At 42.2% G+C, this 26,657-nt stretch overlaps 1 protein-coding gene across 4 annotated transcripts in view; it reads right to left on the bottom strand.

The window, feature by feature from the left end:
* LOC126474928 (negative elongation factor A) overlaps positions 1-26,657 on the bottom strand; it is a 152,462-nt gene that overhangs the window by 116,189 nt on the left and 9,616 nt on the right. For 3 of the 4 annotated variants that reach the window (XM_050102441.1, XM_050102442.1, XM_050102443.1), the window contains exon 2: positions 1,031-1,211. In XM_050102441.1, coding sequence (XP_049958398.1) covers positions 1,031-1,211 — 181 coding nt within the window. Of the gene's footprint in view, positions 1-1,030; positions 1,212-26,657 lie in introns of those variants that run through there. The other variant, XM_050102444.1, reaches the window with a different exon arrangement.

Genomic DNA, 26,657 nt, shown 5'->3' with positions numbered 1-26,657 from the left:
ACAGGTGATTGTAACAAGTATGGATCATGTGTATCTTCAGATACAAGGATTATTTTTGCAGCAAACTGATTGTAGGCCAACTTCAGTCCTACGTATCTACAGGACTATAAACCCAAAAATGATAAAACTTGCAAGTTTTATAAACAAGCTACTTGAGAACAAGGTCAAAGAAGGAGAGCTTCATAAACTAATTATGTTAAGAGCTCATGCTACTTTAACTTGCAACAAAATTTACCGACAATATTTAAATACTGCTCTGAGCAAGAGTGTCAAATCAAATGACAAATTTGCACAATTCCAGTGGTTCAAACAGCCTGCTAAGTTCCTCAGCTTTACCTCAATTATTCATTGAAATGCACTACTTCAACTGTGGGTAAATTTTCTGAAATGTCACAGCAACATTTTGTGATCATTCATCCATTTATGAGGCTTTTACTAAAGTATTAACATTGGGAGCTAGAAATTTTTGTATATCTTCCTTTGTTCATTTAGCAAACCTGTACACAAAATCTGAACATAATCTGTGATGGCTGATTGGGGACTCTTCAACCAGTTGACACGCCATCAGCCAAAATGTAATGCGTAAGGAATGAAATCATGTGCACGCATCACGAAAGGTAAAATTATTGAAACTATTAAATTGAACAAAAGGATGACTATCAAAGAAATACAAAATATTTTTCTGCAGCTTAGAATAACAGAATTAGGGTCATGTTTTGCCACACACACGTAGTACAGATGTTACAAGTTCAAGGAGGCACGATTGAGAGTGGACTTATTTGCATTTTATATAGTCCCACAGAGAACCAAGATGAACAGCGATGTGGTTTATGCTGACAATGTTACAATCCCATCAAAAGAAAATTAATTGTATGCATGCACAAGGTGCAAGACAGTCGTGGCATTATTCATTTCTTTTCACATAAATGACACAGTCCCACCAGTAGCATAGGTTCGATCAAGCCAATACAAATAAATGAAACCACATTCATGGCCAAATTTTAATTATACTGTTAGAAAACAGTCTTACCTAGTTTTCTGAGATCGTTGACTAAATCCGTAAAAATTCTTTTGTTTTCTTCATTTTCTCCAATCTCAGTGTTCAGTGAACCAGTAGCAGGAAACGTTTTCATTATTTCTGCCAACATTGATACCCACTGCTCACTGTCTCCTTGGGCAACTTCTAATATTGCTTCCAGTTCACTAGACCACTGAAAATAATAATTAAGAATAATAATAATTTCAAAATAGCACACCTATAGAATTAAAGTATCTACTAGAGTAAAGGTAGGCTTGGATAGCAATTGAATGGGTGACCATGTGGTCTGCCGAGCGCTGTTGGCAAGTGGGGTGCACTCAACCTTTGTGAGGGCAATTGAGGGGCTACTTGATTATGGAGTAGCGGTTCCAGTTATGAAAGCTGACAACAGCTGGGAAAACAGTGTGTAGGCCAAATGCCCCTCCCAACCCACATCCAGTGACGCTTTTTGGGTGAGGATGACACGACAGTCGCTCAATACCGTTGGGCCTTCTGAGGCCTGTTCAGACACATTAAAGTAAATGAGGTTCTAAAACTATGAATAGCTGTATTAAGAGCACAGCTTTCCATGTAACTTACTTTATTCACAAATGAATTACCCTACAGGGGGAATGAGGAAGAAGAACTCTTTCACTTGTATTCAAAATGCGCTATCCTGGAACACGTAATTATCGACCCAATTTAGAATGCTATCATAATCTACTCACTGAGGGTATGATCTAACCTTAACAGTTTAATATAATAAGAAAAGTGTTACAAACTGTGTGTGTTAAGGCAGCGTAACTGACTACGCACAAATACTTTGCCTTCACTCACACAGCATTTCAGAATGAGAGCACTTAAAAATTTCCACCAAAGTTTGCACAATTTCAAACGTTCAGGAAACTTATTCTCACTGACACATACTACCCCCCCCCCCCCGCCCCCCTCCAACAACAACACCATCAAAAAATGCTAAAACACAAAAAGTTCATCATTTACTACATTTTCACTGTTCATGTAGTCAAACTTCAGCATCAGGTACATTTTAATTTATTACTGCCCCCATCTGCCTCTTACAACATTAATTTTACAACATCGCATAAAATCTCCCGTGCACGATATGGAGCACTTTCTCTGCACCTATGGTATGTAGAGACTGTGGTACTACACTGTGTAGAACAGCGACAGCAAAGAGACATTGGAATGAGGTCAGTGGCAACATCAGTGGCAACACAGAGATGACAACTGAGGCGACCACCACTAACAGATATAGTGCACAGTTCAGCAGGCAACACTAAACTGAGTGGTCGCCCCTTCTGAACAAAAGAGTGGACTCACAAAGTGTCAGGACAAAAATGGGTTTCTGTACCGAGGCCATGTTATCTTGTTTGACCTATATCTGACTACGCTAGGCAATCTTCAGTCAGTTGTAAGTTCTCAACATTTCCCACTTTCTTTCTCACTGACAAGCTCTGGCTTGATAGCAGTTTGTAGTTTTTATAAAGTTGATGCATGCCTATAAGATCACACAAACCTGCATTTGATAACAGGATGTATACGCAGACATGGAAAAAAAATTCCTGGATTTTTCCCAGATTTCCCGGTTTAAAAACACACTTTCTCCCAGATTTCCCAGTTAAAAATACACTTTCTCCTGGGTGAAAACACTTTTTCCATGTTAAGTGACAATGTATTTTCCCTCAAAACTTATCAATCATTTGAATGGTAATAGTTTTATACACGGGCATAGAATTTCACGGCACTTTAGAAAACAAAACTCAGGGGAAAAGACACGTTTTGAAAATATCTATGATGTGCAGCAACATGTACGCTGCGTATTTTCGTATTACGAAAGTATACATTGGAATTCCATCAAACATCGCATGTTACTTTCCGAATCATTGAAATCGAGATTGTGATGCACTTTTGTAAGCCAGCCATAGCTCATGTCATGTGATCTCGCCAGCTGATGACAGCGGATATGCAGAGCATAGGACACGTGATGTAGTCAGCCAACAGGTTGTGTTCCAAAAATGAACAGCATAGAGAGAGAAGTGATGACACTTTCTGCAGGACCAAACAAAAGGAATTAAAATCACACCGACTGTGACAGTGGTTGGCCGACCATAGAAACGAAAAAGGGAAAGCCAACCACCAAGAAACACACTAAAAATCCCAGTCTAAAATCCCACACTAAAATTGTAGGCCAAAGGCCAGACTCAACCGTTTTTTTTTTTTTTTTTTTTTTTTTAAAAAAGGACAAACACTTAGATCAAGCACTAAAAAACCCCTGCACGAATAAAACTCAAAACTAAATCTGCCATTGCAACGTCATCTGATAAAAGGGCAGGAAGCTTATCAGGCAGCGCAAACGTCTGCCCGAGCGGAGTTAAATGCGGGCAGTCCAACAAGACGTGAGCCACTGTAAAAGCTGACGCGCAGCGACATAAAGATGGGTCCTTGTGGTGCAATAAATAGCTGTGCGTCATCCAGGTGTGGCCAATGCGCAGCCAGTAGAGGACAACAGAGTCCTTGCGAAAGAACCGCCAGGAGTGCCACGCACCAGTACCCTCCTTGATGGCCTGAAGTTTGTTGGCGTCATTGGAAAAAGGCTCAATAGTGGCAATGGAGGTGAACAAGTCTCACTCAGCATTATTCATAGCCCATCTGCAGGGGCATCCAGAAGAGTGATGCTGTGTCAGTGACAGAAAGATCGGAAAGTGGTCACTACCGCACAAGTTGTCATGCACAATCCATTGGACAGATGGTAACAGGCTAGGGCTGCAGATTGAAAGGTTGATGGCTGAGTACGTGCCATGCGCCACACTGAAATGTGTGAAGGCACCATTATTTAAAAGAGAAAGGTCGAACTGTGCCAATACTTGCTGAACGATTCTGCCTCAGCCTGTTGCCACTGATCCACCCCACAGAGGGTTATGGGCGTTGAAGTTGCCCAGTAACAGAAAAGGTGGCGGCAACTGGGCTATCAGCGCAGCCAGGAATGCTGCAGGACATCACCATCCGGTGGAAGATAGAGACTGCAGACATTAACAGCCTGAGGCGTCCACACCCGAACAGTGACAACCTCTAAAGATGTTTGTAGATGCACAGACTCGCTGTAAAGAGAGTGAAGGATGTAGATGGAGACGCCACCAGATACCCTCTCATAAGCTGCCCGGTTCTTATAATAACCTTGATAGCCATGGAGGGCGGGGGTTCGCATCGCCGGAAACCAAGTTTCCTGAAGAGCAATGCAGAGGAAAGGGTGTAGGCTGAGAAGTTGTCTGAGCTCAGCAAGATGGTGGAAAAAACCGCTGCAGTTATACTGGAGGATGACATTGTCCATGGCCGAGAAAGGCGCGAAGGGACTGAGTACTGACGGGAGCGACAACCATCACATCTGGGGGGACCAGCGAGATCTAGCTGCTCCGTGGACACCAGAAACTCCATCCCACCCTCAGACGCAGAGCTTGTAGGTAGCGGTGGAGTGGGTGCCACCGCAATTTCCTTGGTCTTAGGGGTCTGCGATTTTGATTTCTCACGCTGTTCCTTCTGTTGCCCTTGCTGGGAGGGCAGAGGGCTTCTTTGATTCAGTGTCCGGGACTGAAGAGGACCGCAAAGCCCTACGACCAGCTACCTGGGACTTCTTCAGCCCCTGACGGGTGTCTGGTTTGCCACTGGTAGGAACCTGGAAAGGGAGTGACCCAAGAAAAGATGTGCCACACTTCATTGCATGTCATCCACCCTGATACCACCTACTCCGACCAAGGGCCCTCCCCATGGGCACCACCCAGCGACAGCAAGGGCCACCTGGCAGGGTGGCCATTGCTGGGAGTTCCGATGCCCCAGGGAGATAGGTGTCTACTCCTTGGCATACATGGGGAGTTAACAGTGCAGGCATCAGTAGAGCGATCCCCGAGTTGTCAGGGGGGCTACAACCAACAGGGTACACAGTGGCCCCACCACAACCGACTGGCTACCATGATGGATATGAGGCGCCAAGTGGTCCATGGTCGTCAACAGCGCAGAAAGCGTCACTGCAGAGTGCATGGCAGAAATTGCACCCACGAATGTAGCCTCGCCCAAGAGATGGAGAGCGAGCAGGACCGCAATGCAACGACAAATAAGCTGGCTACAGGTCTCAGTACACGATGGACACAATGCTCCAAGTAAGGAGCCCTTCCCCAATTGGCTCGCTCTTTGGAATAATTTTGAAATATGGTGGTCAAACCCAAAAAGGGACCATCACAGAAAGGCCGAAATGTTTGAGACTCCTTTTAGTCGCCTCTTACGACAGACAGGAATATCGCGACCCTATTCTTACCCCTGAACCTGCAGGGCCTTTGTTTCCTGTCAGTCATTTTACATCAGTAGGTAAGTGATTAAAATTTTGTTTCAGCACTGTGCATCCCTTTCTGTGATAAAGACAATCTCAATGTGTGGTAATAAATGTCTTTCTTCTTCTGGTATTATAATTATGCACATCATTGTTACTTCTGAACAGCAGTGAATTATTTACAAGAACCTTTATGAGGGAATGAATATAGTGTGAAGCAGTGCTGGGAATGCCAAACTCCTTAAACCGATAGCTATAGGATGATGGTGGGTGAGCACCACATATTATTCTTAAAGCATGTTTCTGAACAACAAATACTTCCTTTCTTACAGATGAATTACCCCAGAATATTTATTCCATGTGAAATTAAAATGTGCATAATATATCAACTTAACAATTTCCTCTCCCCAATATTTGCAATTACTGTACGTGCAACAGAGGAAAACAATGATACTTTTAAGAACATTATTTATCATCTCCTTTCTTGCTCTGTGGACACTCAGACTGATTACAACACTAGAATCATCTGCAAAAACAACTCATTCTACTTGTTGTGCATTAGGTGGAAGGTCATTTACAATTATGAGGAACAACAGTTGACTTAAGATTGAGCATTGTGGAACCTTGTAAGTGATTTCTCTTGAGATTACTCTGATTGAATTACCGAGTACAACCTTTTGTATACTTTTGCTTATGCACATTATTAGCCACTGGCTGGCTATACCATCTACCAGAACAAAACATGCTCCTATCACAGCACAAAAAAGGGGAATATGTCCTGGGTAGAGATGCGGATGTAAAAGAAGGGAACTCTTTTTCCACTTCCCTGGCAGCTTCAAAGACATTTATATCAAAACATCTTGACATCTTCACAATTTTTTACTTGTTAGCATTAGTACCCACGCATTGTAAGAAAAAGCATCATTTCAAGTAAAGTAAAATGATACATGCTGTCATCTACATCTACATCCATACTCTGCAAGCCACCTGACGGTGTGTGGCGGAGGGAACTTTGAGTACCTCTATCGGTTCTCCCTTCTATTCCAGTCTCGTACTGTTTGTGGAAAGAAAGATTGTCGGTATACCTCTGTGTGGGCTCTAATCTCTCTGATTTTATCCTCATGGTCTCCTCACGAGATATACGTAGGAGGGAGCAATATACTGCTTGACTCCTCGGTGAAGGTATGTTCGCGAAACTTCAACAAAAGCCCGTATCGAGCTATTAAGTGTCTCTCCTGCAGAGTCTTCCACTGGCGTTTATCTATCATTTCCGTAACGCTTTCGCAATTAGTAAATGATCCTGTAACGAAGCACGCTGCTCTCCGTTGAATCTTCTCTATCTCTTCTATCAACCCTATCTGGTACGGATCCCACACTGGTGAGCAATATTCAAGCTTGTAACGTGACACATGTCATCCAACAGGAGATTTATCATGTTACGCAATGTGACACAACTGTGATTGAAGTTCAGAATGCATGAATCTCTATTCTGGGATATTTCCTATTAAAGGTGCACCCAAACTCGCAGATACATACATACATTAATCCTTGTTCCACAGATCATGAATACGACTTTTCGTAATGATGTGGAACATGTCACTTTACCGTAAGTTTTCTTTACACAAAATAATTTGTTAATTAATTTTTTTTCAGTTACAACTTCATATCTAAGAATTCATCTATACTGAGTAGAAGGAGCTATCATTCAGAAATTCTTTTAATTTGCTTTTCAATGTTGGTTGGCTATCTGTCAGACTTTTAATAGTATTTGGCAAATGACCAAAGATTTTTGTAGCAGCACAATTCACCCCTTTCTGTGCCAAAGTGATATTTAATCCAGAATTCTTCTAGTGCTGTAGCTACGCACTTCGTTGTTATTTTTTTAATTGGGATGGGTTATTAATGACAAATTTCATAAGTGAAGATATGTATTGCGAAGGTACTGGGAATATCCCAAGTTCCTTAAATAAATGTCTCTGCATGGTGATCTTGGGTGGGCTCCAGCTAGTATTCTGATTACACGCTTTTGTGCGATGAATACTTTCTCTCTTAATGGCGAATTGCCCCAAAATATGGTGCCATATGAAAGCAGTGAATGAAAATAGGCATAGTAGGATAGTTTACTGATATGTTTATCACCAAAATTTGCAATAACCCTAATAGCATAAGTAGGTAAACCTAACCATTTCAGCAGATCATCAATGTGTTTCTTCCAATTCAATTTCTCATTAATGCACACACCCAGAAATTTTGAGTACCGTATTCTACCTCAGCAACAGACTTCCATTCATAGTCTATATTTATCAATGGTGTTATGCCATTTACTGTACAGCATTGACTAAACTGTGTTTTCTCAACTCTGTGAGAGTTCATTTGCAGACAACCACTTAATAATTTTCTGAAAGACATTATTTGCAATTTCCTCAGCTGATTCTTGCTTCTTGGGTGTAGTTACTATACTTGTATCATCAATGAAAATAACTAACTTTGCATCTTCATGAATATACAGTGGCAAGGCTAATATATTATATTAAGAACAATAAGGGACCCAAGACTGAACCCTGTGGGACACCATTCACGATACCTCCCCAGTTAGAGGACTCTGCTGGTTTTTGCAGACTATCTGTACTATTAATTTCAACCATCCGCATTCTTCCAGTTAAGTATGAATTAAACCATTTGTGCACTGTCCTACTCATACCACAATACTTAAGGTAATCTACAAGAATTTCATGATCCACACAATCAAAAGCCTTTGAGAGATCACAAAATATCCCAATGGGTAATGTTCGGTTATTCATTGCATTTAATATTTGATCAGTGAAAGCATATATAGTATTTTCTTTTGAAAAGCCTTCCTGAAAACCAAATTGACACTTTGTTAGTACTTGATTTTTACAAATATGTGATGCTACTCTTGAATACATTACTTTTTCAAGAATTCTGGATAAAGCTGTCAGAAGTGAGATTGGGCAGTAATTGTTGGCATCAGATCTATCCCCTTTTTTATGCAACGGTTCAACAATAGCATATTTCAGTCTATCCGGAAAAATTCCGTTTCAGCGAGCTACTACATAAGCGGCTGAGAATCCTACCTATTTTTTGGGAAAAAGCTTTTAGTACTCTGTTGTAAATGCCATCAATTCCATGTGAGCTTTTACTTTTGAGCGAATTTATTATTTTCCTAATTTCAGTAGGAAAGGTGGGTTGAATTTCAATTTTATCAAATTGCGTAGGTACTGCCTCTTCCATATCCGGCTTGCATTTTCTAATGAATAACTGGAACCTATTTTCTCTACAACACTTAAAAAATGATAATTAAAAATGTTTTCTACTTCTAACTTCTTGTTAACAAACTTTTAATTGTGTTTGGTAGAAATACAGTCTTCCTGTGCTCTCAGTTGCCCTGTTTCCCTTTTGACAATATTCCAAATTGTTTTAATTTTATTATCAGATGTGCTAATCTCAGACATAATGCACATACTTCTGGACTTTATTAATAACTTTTCTTAATACAGTGCAGTAGTTTTTATAATGTTTCATTGTTTCGGGATCATTACTACTCCTAGCTATAAGATCCATTTCCCTTTTCTGTTTACAAGATATCTTTATCCCTTTAGTAAGCCATGGCTTTTTACATGGTTTCTTACAATTATATTTCACTGTTTTCCTAGGGAAAATGTTTTCAAATATACTCAGAAAGGTATCATGAAATATGTTAAATTTTAAATTAGCATCATGTTTCCTGTACACCTCATCCCAGTCTAACTGTTGCAAGCTTTCCCTAAAATTTTGAAGTGTTAAATCGTTAATGGAACGCGCTATTTTGGAGGACTGTTTTGCATTACTGTATGGAGCTGTATCATGTACTATAACTAGCTGTGCATCGTGATCAGACCGACCATTCTTAACAGGAGAACTTCCTATACAACATTAATTAAATGTTTACGTCTACCTTCTTACGAAATTTGAACTGATTCACACGAGTTGCAAATATGGATGTAGCGTGCATAAAAAACTATACAAAAAACTAATGAAGCTAGATTTTTAAAAGCAAGTTTAAAATTTTATCATAAGAAGGCATTTTTGTTTATGTGATTCAATTTAAACTGTTTCCATGCATTCAATGACAATAAGAATGAATTTTCAGTGCTACATTTAACTTCAATTTAAACCATCGTGTCTCTAAATGTATAAAGACTACTGGATTTAAAAAAAGGTTCATTTCAACTTTATCCATGTATCTACCTTCACACGAAGTTTGAACCAATTCACACACGTTTAAAGTACAGAACTAGCCTGCTTCAAACACCTACCAGAAAAATGTATTTTTTGCACTTAAAACACAAACAAAGTAAGACTTTTCAAACAGTTAAAACTTATCTTAGAGCAAAGTCCTACACACCAGTGGGCCAAATTTGAACCATAAGGGGGGCCCACCAGGCAGGAGTTATTTAAGGGTGCCTGCTTCTGCACGTAAAATCCAAATGGTGTACATACAAGGCATATTCCAAAACTAAGATCCATTTGGTCATAAAAAAATAAGCTCACAAGGAAAGGTTCTTATGACAGTAGTATTTTACTACGTATCTCTGGTATTCCAACCCAACACTTACAACAGACCACCAGAAGGCAAGGACGGAGACACCACTATAATCTAAGAGTGCTGCCATAACGCTATGCGCAGGCAACGCCCGTCGCGCTGGCCTATCGATGCTCATGGTGGCTCTGTAAAACCAGCAACGGCAGGGCTCAGACTTCAGCCATCTTCCAACAGCGCTTGTGTTCATTTATCTGTTCATCGTGGCTCTGGTCACTGATAGTTGGTACATCTAGGTATCCAATTTGGTTTTGCTCTCTGGTTTTGATATTTCGCCATGTAGTTTTTGTTGCCAGCTGTCCCTGTTGTGTGTGTCTCCACTGTACCTGCAATTCCCATTGTCACCGTCGGCCCTTACACTCCAGTCTCAGCTGTTTCCAGTTACTAGAATGTCTACTTACTTTCCACGAAGTCACTGTTCACATCTATACACTTCCTGTGACACTGCACCAGCTTCTGTAAACCCTCTGCCACCTGGGAATTGAGCCTGTTGGTGATGCCAGTCATAGTTCGTCATCATTCTGAATTTATTGTCCACCCAGCTTTTTCAGATGCATTAAGAGGAAACAGTCGCTTGGTGCAAGGTCAGGACTCTATGAAGGGTGCTCAAGTAGTTCCCAATGTTCACTTGTGTTACTGTATTGCTGCAATAGCTGGTCGACGTTGTCATCGCTGTTGGAGTCGCAGTGTTCCTGTGTATAAGTCATTGAAAGCAGTAAATATTGATCTTACTGGGCAATTCAATAAGCAGCAGTTTATTGGAGGGCCTTTAGTCTCATGGGCTGCAAATGCAGTTCACCTGTGATGTTTCAGCTGCCTTTGGAGGCAGTACATGGTTGACCTTGGCAGTTGTATGGGGCAGTCATGGAGAGTATGGTGGCCTTGAAGCTTTCCCTGATGCAAATATTTTGGCTTGGAAGACTTAGTATAAGAGAGAGTATAGGACTACTAGCTATGATTCCGAATGGTACTTTGGTTCCAGATAAGCCATTTTGGTTCCATATAATCCATTTTCTTTGTCAACTAGAAGAAAGAAGCAGCTCAACTCAGGCAATAATAATTGTAAGTTTAAGATTGTGGGAGACACTATAAACAATAAAGTTGACCTTGAATGTATAAACTGTTTTATTTATAATACAGTGACCTTGAACCCAAAAAATACTACCCATTGATCCTTGTTTTTGGCAGTAGCATTGTGAAGGAGGATTATGCCAGACAACAGTTTCCAAAGGTGTCAATTTTGGATCACACATGTCAGTTCAGTTAGCATTTTGTAGAATATACATCAGCTGTAATTGTTGACCCATGGTCCACAAAATCAATCAAAAGGATACTCTTTTTGGCCCAAAAAACAGTAGACATCATTTTGTTTTTTTAATTTGAGAATGGAGATTCTTCTTCTTCTTCCTCCTGGCTCCACAAGCATTGATGGGCCTTGGCCTACTCTAGGACATCGATTCCATTAATCCCTGTCGTGTCTTGTGACTCCATCCTCTGACATCAATTTCTGAATCTTCTTTTAGTCATCCAAGTATCGAAGTCTTGGTCTTCCAATGCTTCTTTTTATTTTAATGAACTTTATGATTTCAAGATCTTTATCAAATCTATTAAGTTCAAAATTAGATTGTCTATGCCACGCAACATCTTCGTGAGTCACCCCATAAATTTTGCGTACTATCTTTAGTTCAAGACATCCTATTAGCTCTTCACTCTGTTGTGTCAGTGTCTTAGATTTATAGACTCTGGACATATTAAGTTTTATACAGGTGACATTTTGTTCTCTTGGACAGATTTCTGGACTTAAGTTGCAGGGCCAGCCCATAACAGCATTTATTAGCTAGGCAGATGTGACAACTTTATTTCCATCATAACAGTATATTTCTGTGATGTTATCAGTGTTCCTAGATAGACAAATTCACTAACATATTCTATTTCCCTCGTCAATTTCTAACATTGTACTTAATGGTGGTCCCATTATTCACATGTATTTGGTTTTATTGATGTTCACTTCCAGTCCCACTTCTACTGCTGCTACCATCAGTGTCCTATACGTTTCTTCAGCAGCTAATTCTGTTCTTGCTGTAACATCCACGCCATCTGAACAGGCCAGAACTGCACCACTATATTGTGTATTATGCCTGTTGTGTCTTTTGAGCTGCCCTTACTACTTCTTCAGGCTATGTTAAAAATTGTACATGAGAGTGTACCCCTTGCATCAGTCCAGTTAAATTTCCAAACTTGGTATTACATTTCCTTGTATCCATACTTTCTCCATAGTCAAAATTATGATGTTTATTAAATGTTGTGGTAAGCCCAGTGCATTCATAGCTTCAATAAGCTTATTTCTTTTTATGGTGTCATATGCTGCCTTAAAAAAAAATCAACAAATATAGGATGTGTTTCTATATTGTATTTGCTGTATCCTGCTACTAGTGCATGCGAGTGTGAGTGCACCATATGTAGTGTCACTGTGCATGTGTAATTAAATCAACTGCCAACTGTATCACTGTGGGCCAGCCACTTGAGGCCATCTGTAGGAGATGTGTGCAAGCACGGTCTCTGCCACACCGTCTACTGGTGGATCTCACCTATAGATGTGCAGATCAGCACTGAGTCACCCTCACTATGTTCTTTTGATTTGTACTGCTCACATCAGTTATTCTATGTATTGCTTTGTTGAACCTTCTACACGATTCTTTTGTCTCGTTATGTGTGGAATCACGAGAGGCTTACTTCCGTTATTGTTCAGAGGTTTATCACTAAAGCCATAGTTATGTTACTTGATCAGTTTCATGTATTACTTGGTTACTACACAACTAGTGATAAGTTTTGAACGGTTTCCACATGTGAAATCTTTAAGTGTGGTTCCATATAGGTTTAGTCATTATGGATGCCACGCCACTGGCCCTGACTGAACAGCTTACTTTGGCAGTGAACACTTCCATTAACAAATAGGGTACAGTTCTACCAGTCTATCCACTCACTTTTCCTCCGCTTGATAATTCAGCTGAAGATTGGGAAGCTTCAGAGGGAGGGGCGGGGGGGGGGGGGGGGGGGGGGGGGGGGAGACTCCGACAGCATTTTTGGTTTTCAATGTGACAAGCCTTATTCCTCAACCTAAGGTGTTACTTTACAAGAACCGTCAGCTCTTACTTTTGACATATGCAGTGTGTTGTCCAGCTACCATCACAACAAATGCATGCCACAGCGTCGCAAGTTGAATTCTACCAGTGCTGCAGAAGAACCTACTCAAATTTAAACAAAGTTTGTCTGTCTTTGTCAAAGTCATTAACACTTTTTAAGTTTTCTGAAACTATGAACTTTTTTGTGACACACTTTGCTCACTATATGTCCAACAGAGCACTGTTCATCCACTTTACTGCATTCCAACTAGTCTTTCAAATTTATTTATTATTAAATTTTAAAATTATTTTTGTTGGTTACAAATTACACCCACTATAAAACCACATAAAATATTCTACATTCTCAAAGTGTGTACATCCACTCTAACAGAGGTTTCTGAACAGACTAACTACAACAATGCCACACGCAGCAAATGTAGTGGGGGGTACACAGTTCATGTACATGCTTGCCACTGACTATTGGGCTCCTGTGCAGACTTTCAACTCTGTCCACAGAGCTTCTGTACACACTTGTCTTGAGGGCTAAACTCATGCACAAAACTGTAGCCTTCTCAACAACAGAGAAATTTCACATGTTTATTATTTTACTTGTATTATTTTGAACTTGTAATAATGTGCTACTTAATTGAGAATACACCTAGATGCAAACGGGCAATTTTTTTACACATAGAACTAAACCAAAAACTCCTACTGTTTCATATTTTATTACTGAGATAAATAATACTAACTAAATATAGGATGATAGTGATAACTAAATATAGATTACAACTAAATTATATTACAGACTAACAAGAAACCATTTAAATAGGCAACAACTGTAAGATCAGTTGTAGAATAATGACTACTATTTTATTATTTTCAAAAATTAATATCATTGTTCACTGTCAGATATCAATGTTGAAATTTTTACAGTGGTCTGCTATCACAAGTGTACAAAATGAGCAAAAAATCAAATTTTTATATTCAGTCCCACCAGAAATAAAGTTTTCAAATCTCAAAAATTTATAAAAAAAATTAAGGAAACATTTGTCACTGTTCTTGCTCTGTATAAGGCTAGTACTTTATTATATCTAACTAGAGAAAAAAATACAATCTGATAAATCACTCCTTGGTTCTTATTTTTGGGTCTAAAAAGTGGATTTTCAATACCAAACAATGGAGGTCATTTTGACTGATTATTTCAGGTATTCTGGGTGGAAAAAAAAGAAGAAGAAGTCAATTGCAATACTGTAACCTAACCCAGAGCAGAGATATTCAAATTAATGCTAATGTCTGCAGATTGAACTGTCATGCGCTTACAAACAAAAATGGCTGCCATTCAGTAACAGCGCAAGGCAATTTTTTTAAAATTGTTTTGAACTTCTCATTTATAGGATATTGCATGAAAAAAAAGGTCAGCGATACCTCATTGGATCACTTCATTATGGATTGACCCACTAGTGATAAGCATATCTCCCAAGTGTTTTTCATTGTGCCATTGTCTTTCGCATTTTGTCATGGCATGGAGTCTCCGATTAAAACATTAGTGCAGCAACCAAAGGACCTCATCGTGGCCAAGTTACAGGCTTTGCCAGCATTGCTCTCCAAAAATTCATCTCCTGTTCCATTCCTCAGTTCCTACCATTTGATGAGGCAGCATTGAGTGTCTAATTCAAACATTAGTGCAGCAACCGAAGGACCTCATCGTGGCCAAGTTACAGGCTTTGCCAGCACTGCTCTCCAAAAATTCATCTCCGGTTCCATTCCTCAGTTCCTACCATTTGACGAGGCAGCATGAGATTGGAAGGCTTATGAACACTGACTACAGCAGCATTTTCACACCTCCCAAGATACAGATGCACAGTTATGTCATGCGTTATTTCTGACACAGATTTCTCCTATCTTGTATCAGATGTTGCAGCAGTTGGCCTCGTTGCAGGACTCTTCCTTCTTGTCCTTTGGAACCTTATATTCACTGTTGTCTACCTATTACTGCTGCTGCAAGCATACGATGGATGCCAAGGTTGAATTTCACCAATGCAAGATGCAGCCCCATCAGACTTATTGTACTTGGAAGGTGACCCTCCATGGTCTTAGTCACAGGCGACATTTTGTTACAGACAAGTGGAGAGAGTCATACACAGACATCATGCATCACAATGTTGTTATCTGCTCTGCCCTGGATGTGGGAGTCCACCAATAGGTCCTCCAGTTATAGAACCCTGAAGATGTTTTGTCCACTCCCCAGCCGCATGAGGTCTCACGAGTCACTGGTCAGCAACTACAAACCCGGTGTTATGTTGTGTCTGTACAGGGTGGCCCTGCTGAGTCCACTTCATCTTGGGAGGATGACGACATGGCGCTGCAAGCTGGCCAATCCAGCAGCTCCTGCACAGTGTGGATACAACATTCCAGTTGCCACTCCATTGATGTCTCATGTGTCCTATTACTTCAAATACAATAGATCAGAGTGTACTCACCATTGGGCCATGTATCATGAGAGAAAAAGGCAACATTGCATTAGTCTGCCAATCGAATGCACAGAGCACAACATCAGAGACCATGGATATGGATATTATGAAAGTGTCATTGCCAGGGGCAGTTCCTGAATATGATTCCAACAAGCTATATATAGAGATTTTGGGTCTCTCACAACAGCTGCAACTGCAGGTAGAGACCAGTGTAGCAATTTCCCTGTTTATCGCCCAAACATATTAAGACCATGGCTCTCCGCAGTTGTCACTGAAAACACTCAGGAGATACAGTAAACAGAAAAGCCCCTTGCTTGGTTAATTCATGGCTGAAGTCTCTATAAATCAGTGAGTCAATCTACTACCCTTATTGTCATCCACAACACTAGTTCAGCAAACGATTTTGGAGTTGGTACCTGTCAGGCATTTGGCTTTCGGTCACTGAATCCACAGTTGGTATGCCAAGATCCCGTATCAGTCATTGGAATCTCTGTGCTCTGAATTTCAGGATATCACTGTGGAAGGCCAAGGGTGCACCACAGGCTTTCAAGCCAATGTAACCTTGAAGTAGTCAGCTTGTCCTACATTTTTTCAAGCTAAGCAGATTCCCCTGGCCCTCCGCTCCCGTCAAGGTGGAGCTAGACTGGTTTGCCTCTCTTGGGTTTGTGGTTCCTATTTACTCTAGTGAATGGGTCACAAACCTTGTCATCGTTAAGACACTGTCCAGTAAAACTGCTGCGCCTTTGAGGCGATTTTTAATCTACTGTGAATTCACAGCCCAAGGTCGACACTTACCCATTGCCATGTCCTGATGAACTGTACAGACACTTAGCAGGGCTTCAATTCTTCTCCAAACTTGATATTTCCAAAGCATATTACAAGTTAAGCCTGGATGATGAGTCAAAGCATATCATGGTCAATAATAAGCCATATAGCCTTTATCATTACCATTGGTGGACATATGTGTTTGAAAGTGCCTCTTTAATTTTTCAACACTATTTGGAACAGGTCACATCCCGTATTCTGCAATGCTTCAACTACCTAGATGACATCATCATTACAGGGCATACTCCAACCTCTGCCGCTTGGGTTGGCATTGCAGTCTACATAAGTCCGCATTTTTCCAACCATCTCTTGAGTATCAGGGCCATGTCATCTCAAGGTAGGGTGCCTGACCCACGGTGAATCTTGTCAGGGCTATTATGTGCCTGCTCCATCCCTCGTTGTTGCAAGAACTGCAGGCTTTTTTAAGTTAAATTACCTATTGCAAGCTTTTTTAAGTTAAATTACCTATTATCACCTGTTCATTCCCTGGGCATCCACCATCACATACCCACTGCACCTCTTACTATGCAAATTTGCTCCCTTTGTCTGGTCTCCAGTGTGCCACCAGACCTTTGATTCCAACCAGCAACTGGTTTTGGCTGCGGATGTCTTGCAGCACAGCATGGAGGTGGTCCTTGCCCATTGGAATACAGATGGCTCAGAGCAGACTCTGACGTTTGTATCCTAAAATCTCAGTCCAGCACAGGTCTAGTACTTTCTGGCCATTGTGTATGTGGTCACCAAATTTCGCTTTTTGTTGTATGGGGCCAAATTCCAACTAATTAGGGACCATAAGCCCTTAATCTCTATACTTAGTCCATCTGCTCAAGTCCTTAATAAGGCGGCCCACAGGTTGCAGTGGTGGGACTTGGTCCTCTCCAAAATATACTTATGACATTCATACAAAAATATAGTATAATAGTCAATGAAGCAAAGTCTGCTCTGTGATAAAAGCAAATGACATTCCTTGGTCATGAAGTTTCAGAGGCTGAAATCTTGCCACTAAAATACAAGATCATGATGAACATACTATGCCCAAAGGATTTTTAACAATTAACAAGATTCCAGATAATCGCGAACTTTTACCCTCGACACTATAACATCACACATGTTTAGGCATGCTAGTCAGCCACCCAGTATTGATAGGTTTAAAAGAGGGAGGGAGGGAGGGGGGGAGGGACCAAACTGCGAGATCATCAGTCTCTTGTTCCCGGTAAAATGATAAAAGGGAAAGAACAACACAGGAGAAAGGAAAAACCAGAAGAACAACAGCAGGACAACCAATACAATGGACAAAAGAGGAAAAGAAAACCACAGAGAGAAGCAAGAAACAGGCAGAAGGCATAAAAACAAGAGAGCAGATGACCGTGGCTGGCCGACCATGAGAATCAAAGGAAAAGCCAGCCACTCTGCAACACATTAAAACATCCAACCTGACAACATTAGAGTGGAGAACACAAAGGGACAAAGGACATACGCTAAAACACACATAGAATGATAAAACCCACCATCACGTATAAAACATAAAACTAAATTAGCTGATGAGGTGTTGTCAGCTAAAATTAATGGCAACGACTCTGGTAACTGAAGAGTCCTTCTCAGGGCAGCCAAAGGACAGCTCACCACGATACGGGCCACTGTCAGCTGGGCACCGCACCGACACTGAGGCACGGCATCAGGGCGCGGAAGTAGCCATGTGTCACCCAAGTGTGGCCAATGTGGAGCCAACAGAGAACCACAGAGTCTTTGTGAGAGGCCCGCGTGGAGGTCTTCCACACACTTGTAGCTGCCTTAATGGCATGCTGTTTGTTGTGCATGCTGAGGTTATGCCATTCAGTCACCCAAAGCTGCAAAACCTTTTGGCGTAGTACTGAACACAGGTAAGTTGCAGAGAAGCTGATCTCCATAAGCAGTTTCCGTGTAGCCTGTTTGGCCAGCCTGTCGGCAAGTTCGTTGCCTGGGATGCTGATGTGACCAGGGGTCCATACAAACACCAGTGAACGACTGGACCATTCCAGGGCATAGATGGACTCCTGGATGGCCGCTACCAAAGGATGACGAGGGTAGCACTGGTCGATAGCTTGTAGGCTTCTCAACGAGTCAGTACATAAAAGAAACAGCTCCCCAGGGCACGAACGAATGTGTTCAAGAGCATGGGATATAGCCACAAGACTGGCAGTGAAAACACTGCAGCCATCGGCAAGGTATTCTGTTCAATATGTCCTCCATGGACATATGCGAAGCCGACATGATCATCGGCCATCTAGCCATCAGTGTAAACCCCGTCGTAGCCTCGGTACATGTGAAGAATCAAGAGGAAGAGAGTCGCAGGCTTAAACGAGTCCTTAGGGCCATGTGAAAGGTCCAGGCCAAGCCGCGGCCTAGGTATACCAAATGGTGGTGTACATGAATGGACCTCAAGTATAGGTGGTAAAGGCAAGGCCTCCAGTTCGGAAAGAAGGGATCAGACATGAACTGCAATTGGAAGCCCTGACTTGGGCCGCCGATGCGGGAGATGAACCGCTGTGGGTGGGAAAAGGAGACGGTTAATTCAGATGCACAGGAGAACTACAAATGTGTGCAATGTAACTGGCCAGCAGTTGTGCACGCCTAACCTGCAATGGAGTGACTCCGGCCCTCCACCAGAATGCTAGTCACCGGACTCGTCCTAAAAGCTCCTTTTGCTAGGCGAACGGCACAGTGGTGCACTGGGTCGAGTAAACGCAACGCTGAAGGCGCCAATGAACCATAAACCAGATTCCCATAGGCAAGACGGGATTTAACAAGGCTCTGTACGGCTGCAGCAGCGTAGAGTTATCTGCACCCCAGTTGGTGTTGCTCAGGCAGCAGAGGGTAATGAGGTGCTGCCAGCACTTATACTTAAACTGACAAATGTGAAAAATCCAAGTCAATTGGGTGGCGAAAACCAGTCCTAAGAATCAATATGTCTTCACTACAATGTGCAGTGTGCGGATCGTCATTAAGGTAAAGTTCTGGTTCTGGATGAATGGTACGATGCTGACAAAAGTACATAAAACAAGACTTTGCGGCCGAAAACTGGAAACCTTGGGCTAGAGCCCATGACTGCGCCTTAGGGATGGTTCCCTGTAGGCATCGCTCAGCAACACCAGTACTTGTGGAGCAGTTCAAAACGCAGAAGTCGTCTGCATACAGAGAGGGTGAGATGGATGGCCCTACAGCTGCTAATAGACCATTAATGGCCACTAAAAGTAGAGACACATTTGATACAGAACCCTGCAGCAACCCATTCTCCTGGATACGGGGGGAACTATGGGAGGCACCAACTTGGACACGGAAAGTACGAAGCGAAAGGAAATTTTGAATAAAAGTCGGGAACGGGCCTCGGAGATCCCACTCGTATAATGTGGCAAGGATATGATGTTGCCAGGTCGTGTCATACGCTTTTCGTAAACCAAAAAGGATGGCAACCAGGTGTTGGTGTCTGCAAAAGGCTGTTCGGATAGCAGACTCGAGGGACACAAGATCATCAGTGGCAGAGCGACCCAGGCAGAAGCCACCCTGACATGGAGCCAGTAGGCCACGTGACTCCAGGACCCAACCCAACCACCGAGACACCATACGTTCCAGCAGCTTACAAAGAACATTAGTGAGGCTGATGGACCAATAGCTACCCACTTCATGTGGGTTTTTACAGGGTTTGAGAACCGGAATGATGCTGCTCTCCCACCATTGCGATGGAAAGACTCCATCGCACCAGATCTGGTTGAAGATCACAAGGAGATGTCACTTGTAATCAGATGAGAGATGTGTAATCATATGACTGTGGATCCGATCTGGTCCTTAGGATGTGTTGGGGCAACGTGCTAGGGCACTGAGGAGCTCCCACACTGTAAAAGGGAAGGGATGTTATAGGATTCACTATGACGTGTAGTGAACAAGAGGACTTTCTCTTCCAGCCACTGTTTGCGAGTGCAAAAGGCTTGGGGGTAGTTCTCCGATGCAGAGGATTGAGCATAGTGCTCAGCAAAGTGCTCGGGAATTGCGTTTGCGCCAGTAGATAACACGCCATTTATGTTAACACTGGGAATACCTATTAGGGTCTGGTACCCGAAAACTCATTTGATCTTTGCCCAGACTTGGAAAGGTGACTTATGACACCCAATGGTCAAGACGTATCTCTCCCAACACTCCTGCTTCCGTCATTTGATAAGTTGGCGAACGCGGGCACGAAGCCGTTTAAAGGCTATGAGGTGCTCCAGGGAAGGGTGCCGCTTATGCCACTGCAGAGCTCGCCAACGTTCCTTAGTTGCTGAAAGCTCGCCAGTGCTCCGTAACTGCTTCAGCAACTACCGGCAACCAATAAGGGACTGTCTTCCGCTGGGGGCACCATAAAGAGCGAGGGATCGTGTTTTCTGCTGCAGAAACGATTGTTGTAGTCACCTGTTCAACCATCATGTTACCGTGTGGGGGAGATGAACGGTGACAACAGAGGTGAAAGTTTCCCAGTCCGCCTTGTTTAGAGCCCATCTGGAAAGCATCCATGGGCCTGATGCTGGGGCAGTGACAGGAAGATGGGGAAAAGATCACTACCACATAGGCCATCATGTGCTCTCCAGTGCGTAGATGGGAGAAGTCCTAGGCTGCAAATTGATAAATCAATTGCTAAGTAACTACCGTGAGCCACACTGAAAGGTGTGGCAGCCCCAGTATTTATGAGGTAGAGGTCGAGTTGGGACAGTAAATTTTCGACATCTCTGCCTCGGCCAGTAGGTGCGATGCCACCCCACAAGGGAGTATGGGTGTTAAAATCTTCCAAAAGTAGGAAAGGTTTAGAGAGTTGATCAATCAGTGCAGTGCAGTTAAACCACTGAAATTCCACTGGAGGATGATGTCATCATGAGACTGAGAAGCCATGGAACATTCATTGAGGCAGTTTACGCCTCAGGGTCACCTGCTGCCACTGACTTTTTGCCTGAGCAGTCTTATCTATTGTGTCTGAGGGTCCGGCTAGATCTAGGTTCTCAGCGGACGCCAGAATCTCCACCTCATCTGCAGACGCAGAGCTTGTAGGTATTGGTGGTGTGGGTACCACTGCAATTCCCTTGGTCTTGGGGGATCTTCTTTTTGGATTTCTCTCGCTGTTTCTTGGGTTTTCATGGCTGGGAGGACAGATTCAGTCTCGGGGCAGAGGACGAGCTTGAAGCCCAACGACCAGCTGTTTTTGGGCTCTTCAGCCACTGGCGTGTGTCATCTTTCCCACTAGCAGAAACTTGGGAAGGGCATGACCCAAGGAACCCCTTCCTAGCGAGAGGAGCCAAAGAAGACTTACACTTCTCCAGCACAGAAATGGTGAATGATTATCCTGATAGTTGGGGGGCGGCGGTGTTGTTCCTGAAGTAGGTGGTGCGGGCGTAATAGGAGGTCATAGCCACTGAATGTAGGTGCTCAAATTTCCTCTTAGCCTCAGTGTGGGTCAGTTGGTCCAGGGTCTTACATTCCATAATTTTCCGCTCTTTCTGTAAATTCTGCAGCCTGTCGAGCAAGGTGAATGATGCTCTCCACAAATATGACAAATGGGAGGCAGGGCACGTGGAGTACTGGGATGTGATGGCCGTCCACAAACTCAACATGTGACGCTGGAAGCACAGCAGAAAGACATTTGGCTGAACTTCCAGCAGCGCATCGCGGGAGAGAATATGGCATGATATCACAGTGGTAGACCATCAACTTGAACTTCTCGGGCAATGTGTCACCCTCTAAGGTCAAGATGAAGGCACCGGTGGCAACCTAATTATCCCTCGGACCCCCGATGGACGCGCCACATAAAATGGACTCTTCATCCCTCTAAGTTGGCACACAGCCCATCGTCAGATTGCAAAAGAAGGTCCCTGTGGAATATAATTCCCTGGACCATATTAAGCTCTTATGAGGCGTGATGGAAACAGAAACATCCCCAGCTTGTCACAGGTGAGTAATGAATTCTGTTTTGATCAAGACTGACCCAGATCTCATTTTAGACAAGCCCTCCATCTCCCCAAAATTGTCCTCTAAATGCTCTACCAAAAACTGAGGCTTCATCGACACTGAGGAGTCCCCATCAGCTCTCGTACACACGAGACACCGGGTGAATAAGGTTCGCTGCCATCTTTACCCTGGCGTTCCTCCTATGGTGTGGACAGGAAGGGAAACGATTTAGGATCATACTTCCTTGCATTGTACTAAGACTTGGAATTCTTAGACTGCTGGCGTTTTATCACCGGCAAGTGATGACATAGTATGCTTCATCATGCATCATCCGCCCTGATGCCACACACTCCGACCAGGGGTCCTCCCCACAGGCGACACCCAGCCGCAGCAAAGATCACCTGGCAGGATGGCCATTGCCGGGAGTCCCGATGCCCCAGGATGACAGGCATCTAGTCCTTGGCATACTTGGGGAGTTAACAGCGCAGGCATCAGCAGAGCAATCCCTGTGTAGTAAGGGGGCTACAACCAACAGGGTACATGGCGGCCCCACCACAATGGGCTGGCTACCGAGCTAGATATGAGGTGCAAAGAATTCTACAGTCATTGGCAGTGCAGAAAATGATGCTGCATAGTGGGTGGAGGAAAATGCACCCAGTAAGGAGTCCTCACCCAAGAGATGGAGAATGAGTGGGACGGCAATGCCTTGATGAGGAAGTGGGCTAAAGATCTCAATGCACGATTGACATGATGCACCATGTAAGGCACCCTTCCCCAATTGGCTCGCTCTTCAGGAAAATTTTGAAGAATGGAGGTCAAACCCTGCAAGGGTGAGACTCCTTTTAGTTGCCTCTTACGACAGGCAGGAATACCTCGTGCCTATTCTAACCCCCAGGCCCGCAGGGGGCCAGTATTGGTATGAGTAAGATGAATTTGTTGTAAGGCTGAACACTAGTGGGCTCAGGTCTCAGGGTGCATCACAGCAGTTCCAACTTCCACCGAAGTGACCAGTACAAGCGAGTCCAGGTACAAAGACTAGCAGCATGACTGAATATGGGTAAATCCCAAAGCTGAGAATATGGACGGCTAATGCTTGCATTGCCTTTATGCAGAATATGTTCCAGGAAATGGCAGGGTGTCAGAAAATCTTAAAAATGACCACAATCACACAACAACTGAATACAGCATGAATACCTCATATTTTGTCATACTTGTGTATTTATTTAATTAACAGTCTACTATTTTGCTAGTAACTTAATTCGAAAGTTGATTGCAAACTGTGCTAATTTGAAAGTGGTGAGTCAAATGTGTTAGCGGACACCACAATTGAACAGGGAATCAAAAGGCTTCTGTCAAGCAGGCCTAAGGCAAAGTACTTATCAATTCAGGCAGGCTAGGAAAAAACCTTACTTTCATAGTTTTGGATGTTATTGAATTTAGTATACATTAAAATGAAGGACTAAGTAAGGAATACGTATTATTCTGTTTTCTCCAAAAAAATTTCTGCTGTGACATACAGCCCCCAAAAGATGACACTGCGCATACTATTTTGAAGATGCAAATTTTGGAGACAGTTGTAAAATGCTGTATCTTTAGAACAGTTCTACATATTTTGTTGGGATTTTTTTTTTTTTTATTTGAAAGGTAATTGCTTTATGATTACAAAGACATTCTTCATTCAGACTTATCTGTCAAAGTTCTTTTATTATAGTGTTCTGAACATTTTTAATGATTTATGGAAAATTTTTTTTTTCAAAAATGCCAATCTATAAAATTTTGATTTTTTTTTCTCCGTTTACTAGAACAATATAGTTATACATTTCCTGAAAAGGAGAGCTTCCACTTGTAGGTTGAACAGGTTTTATAAACCACTGAAATTTTTGCCATAGATAAACCTGTTTTATTACCACAATATCACATGACAGGCTCATAAAAAATCAAAACCTACACTTGCTTAACATAATTTTAGTTTTGAAAGATGAATAAGAGACTCATTTTTCAAACATTTTAAATGGTTCCAAAATGTATGTGAAAGGTCCAAAGACTTAAAGGTTTCAATTTATACAACTTCTGTGCACTCTGCTTTGTACTGAAAATAGCCACTCAATGTGCTCCACTGCTTCAGTATCTTGCTTTGATATAGAGTGATGCCTTCCTGTTGATCCAGTAGGAACTGGAGCACTTACAATCTCCAAAATATTGTGAACAGGAAGTGAGCACTGGCATTGTTGCTGTCCTTCAGCTGGAAATCTATATCCAGCAGCTGGTCCATGCAGTAGTATAAGGTGCACTAAAATTTCGTTTAACTCTTAACTGTTGTCTACAATCTCTGCAACCCACCAGTCACAGTCATACACACATGGCACAAACATCCCCCATCTCAGGTTGTGAATCTGAATATTATCCTGCTGTTTGTGAGGCGTTGGCTGAACGAATGAAATTTCTTCTTTCTTGCTCTTTAAAGTGCATGCAATATGAGTTCACCCATCGCTGAGTCCAAAAATGTGTCTTCTGAATTCCTTTCACAGGAGTAGTTTGTTTGGACCATTCTTTTTTCCACTCATCGAATTCTTCAATTTCCTCTTTGGACAAAAGATTACATGACTCTCGTAAAATCCTCAGCATTCTTAATCACAGCTGTATTTGGTCTCAAAAGATTATGTTTTGTAGCATGGTGCTTCAGCAGGCCGCTTGCACCACCACAAGGCCCCTTCCCGTGACTAGTAGCACTGTCAAGCGACTTAATTCAAACAACTGGTAACAGTTTTTAAAATGACTAGGAGCACCATCAGAAATAATCATTATCTTCTCTGCCCCTGCTGGAAAGTGATGAAATTTTGCGGATTGCTAGCAAAGCATGTGCTGTGTCACTACAGACCAGTTATCAGAAAAATAACAGTGAAGCATTAAACATAGTTCTTCAGCCTGTACACATCCTTTCACTTCTGCAAATGTGTTATTGCAATTTCTTCAGATGTTGGCGTGTTACTGCTTTCACTGACCATTTAGCGAGTTCATCAATGAAACTGTCAAAGGCAACAGTTTTCTTAATTAGTTTATTTTCCTCCCATGTCGCATACATAATTTCTGCAGCGTTATGTGCTACATCATCACAGCCAAGTGTCTGTAAAGACAGTCCTCCTTTTCCAAGGCAGTCACCACACTCCTGAAACAAACAATTCTCTCACTTTACATCACAGACTACTATTGACTTACATGCTCAACCAAGGTGTCACATGCTCCAGTAAGTTCTTCAAAGTTACCACACAAAGTTCAAATTTTGTGCAGTACCTCCATAAACAGACATCTCTAGGTGGGTGTGGAACTAGACACTTAGGTCATAGTGCATAAAATTTTAATCTTCCAATATGTGAAGTTGTATAGTTGCTCTTATAATTTGCAAAAGCTTCTTTAATACTGCAAGTCATGTACCTCTTTACTTTCACAACTTTTTGACAGATATAATGTCTTTTTTGTTGGCACTCTGGCGAGAACAGTCCCATTTACCTTCCAGATATAATGACTGCACTATTTGTACTTGAGCTGCTTCTACAGGATGACCGTAACAGGTAACTGGTCTTCCAGAGACTCCTTTTACAGACCTCACATTTCTTGATTTTTCTACCATGTACTTCGATACTGATGGAACATGGTTCAAATTTGTTTTCCTTGAAAATGTCTCTGGAATAATAGATAACCTTTTCACTGTCGGATGCATAATATTCAACAGGTGAGTTGATATTTGTGAAAAATTCCTGGCAAGAGATGAAGGAGTGCTTTTGTTCATTTTCCTTCTGAAGATTGAATTTCAACTTTAAAGATTGTAGTCAGTTTTGCTGTAGTTTATTCATCCATAGCTTTAGTAATTTCTCTGTGCATTCCTGATGCACAGAGCTTATGACTCGACTTCACTGACCACGATGGGTGTCCTTGACACTCCTTTCTCATTTTACTTACGTTTCATTCTCTTATACAGTATTTTTCACCGTTTCTCACTTTCTTTACTTGTATGCTTCCACTTTACTAATTTTGTCCGTATTATGTTTCTTTTAATATGTGTCAGGGCTCTGATAATCTCGGCGTTGAGCACCCATAAGCCCCAACACACACACACACACACACACACACACACACACACACACGACTAACACCTACCTACACCTACCTCTGTAGTTGACTGATTCAGGGTATATAATTCTTCCTCTACTGATGCAAAATCTGCACCATGGGAGGCTTCACCTTGTTCAGGTACTATCATTGTCGTTATTCTGTCAAAACCTTTAGAACACAGAAAAGTCGGCACTGGAAACATCTTCACTTGTGGGCCCCATTCAGA

The sequence above is a fragment of the Schistocerca serialis genome, chromosome 4 (assembly GCF_023864345.2).
Source record: "Schistocerca serialis cubense isolate TAMUIC-IGC-003099 chromosome 4, iqSchSeri2.2, whole genome shotgun sequence".
Lineage (NCBI taxonomy): Eukaryota > Metazoa > Arthropoda > Insecta > Orthoptera > Acrididae > Schistocerca > Schistocerca serialis.
The sequence above is the reverse complement of the archived record's forward strand: the minus strand, read 5'-3'. Positions and strand labels throughout refer to the sequence as shown.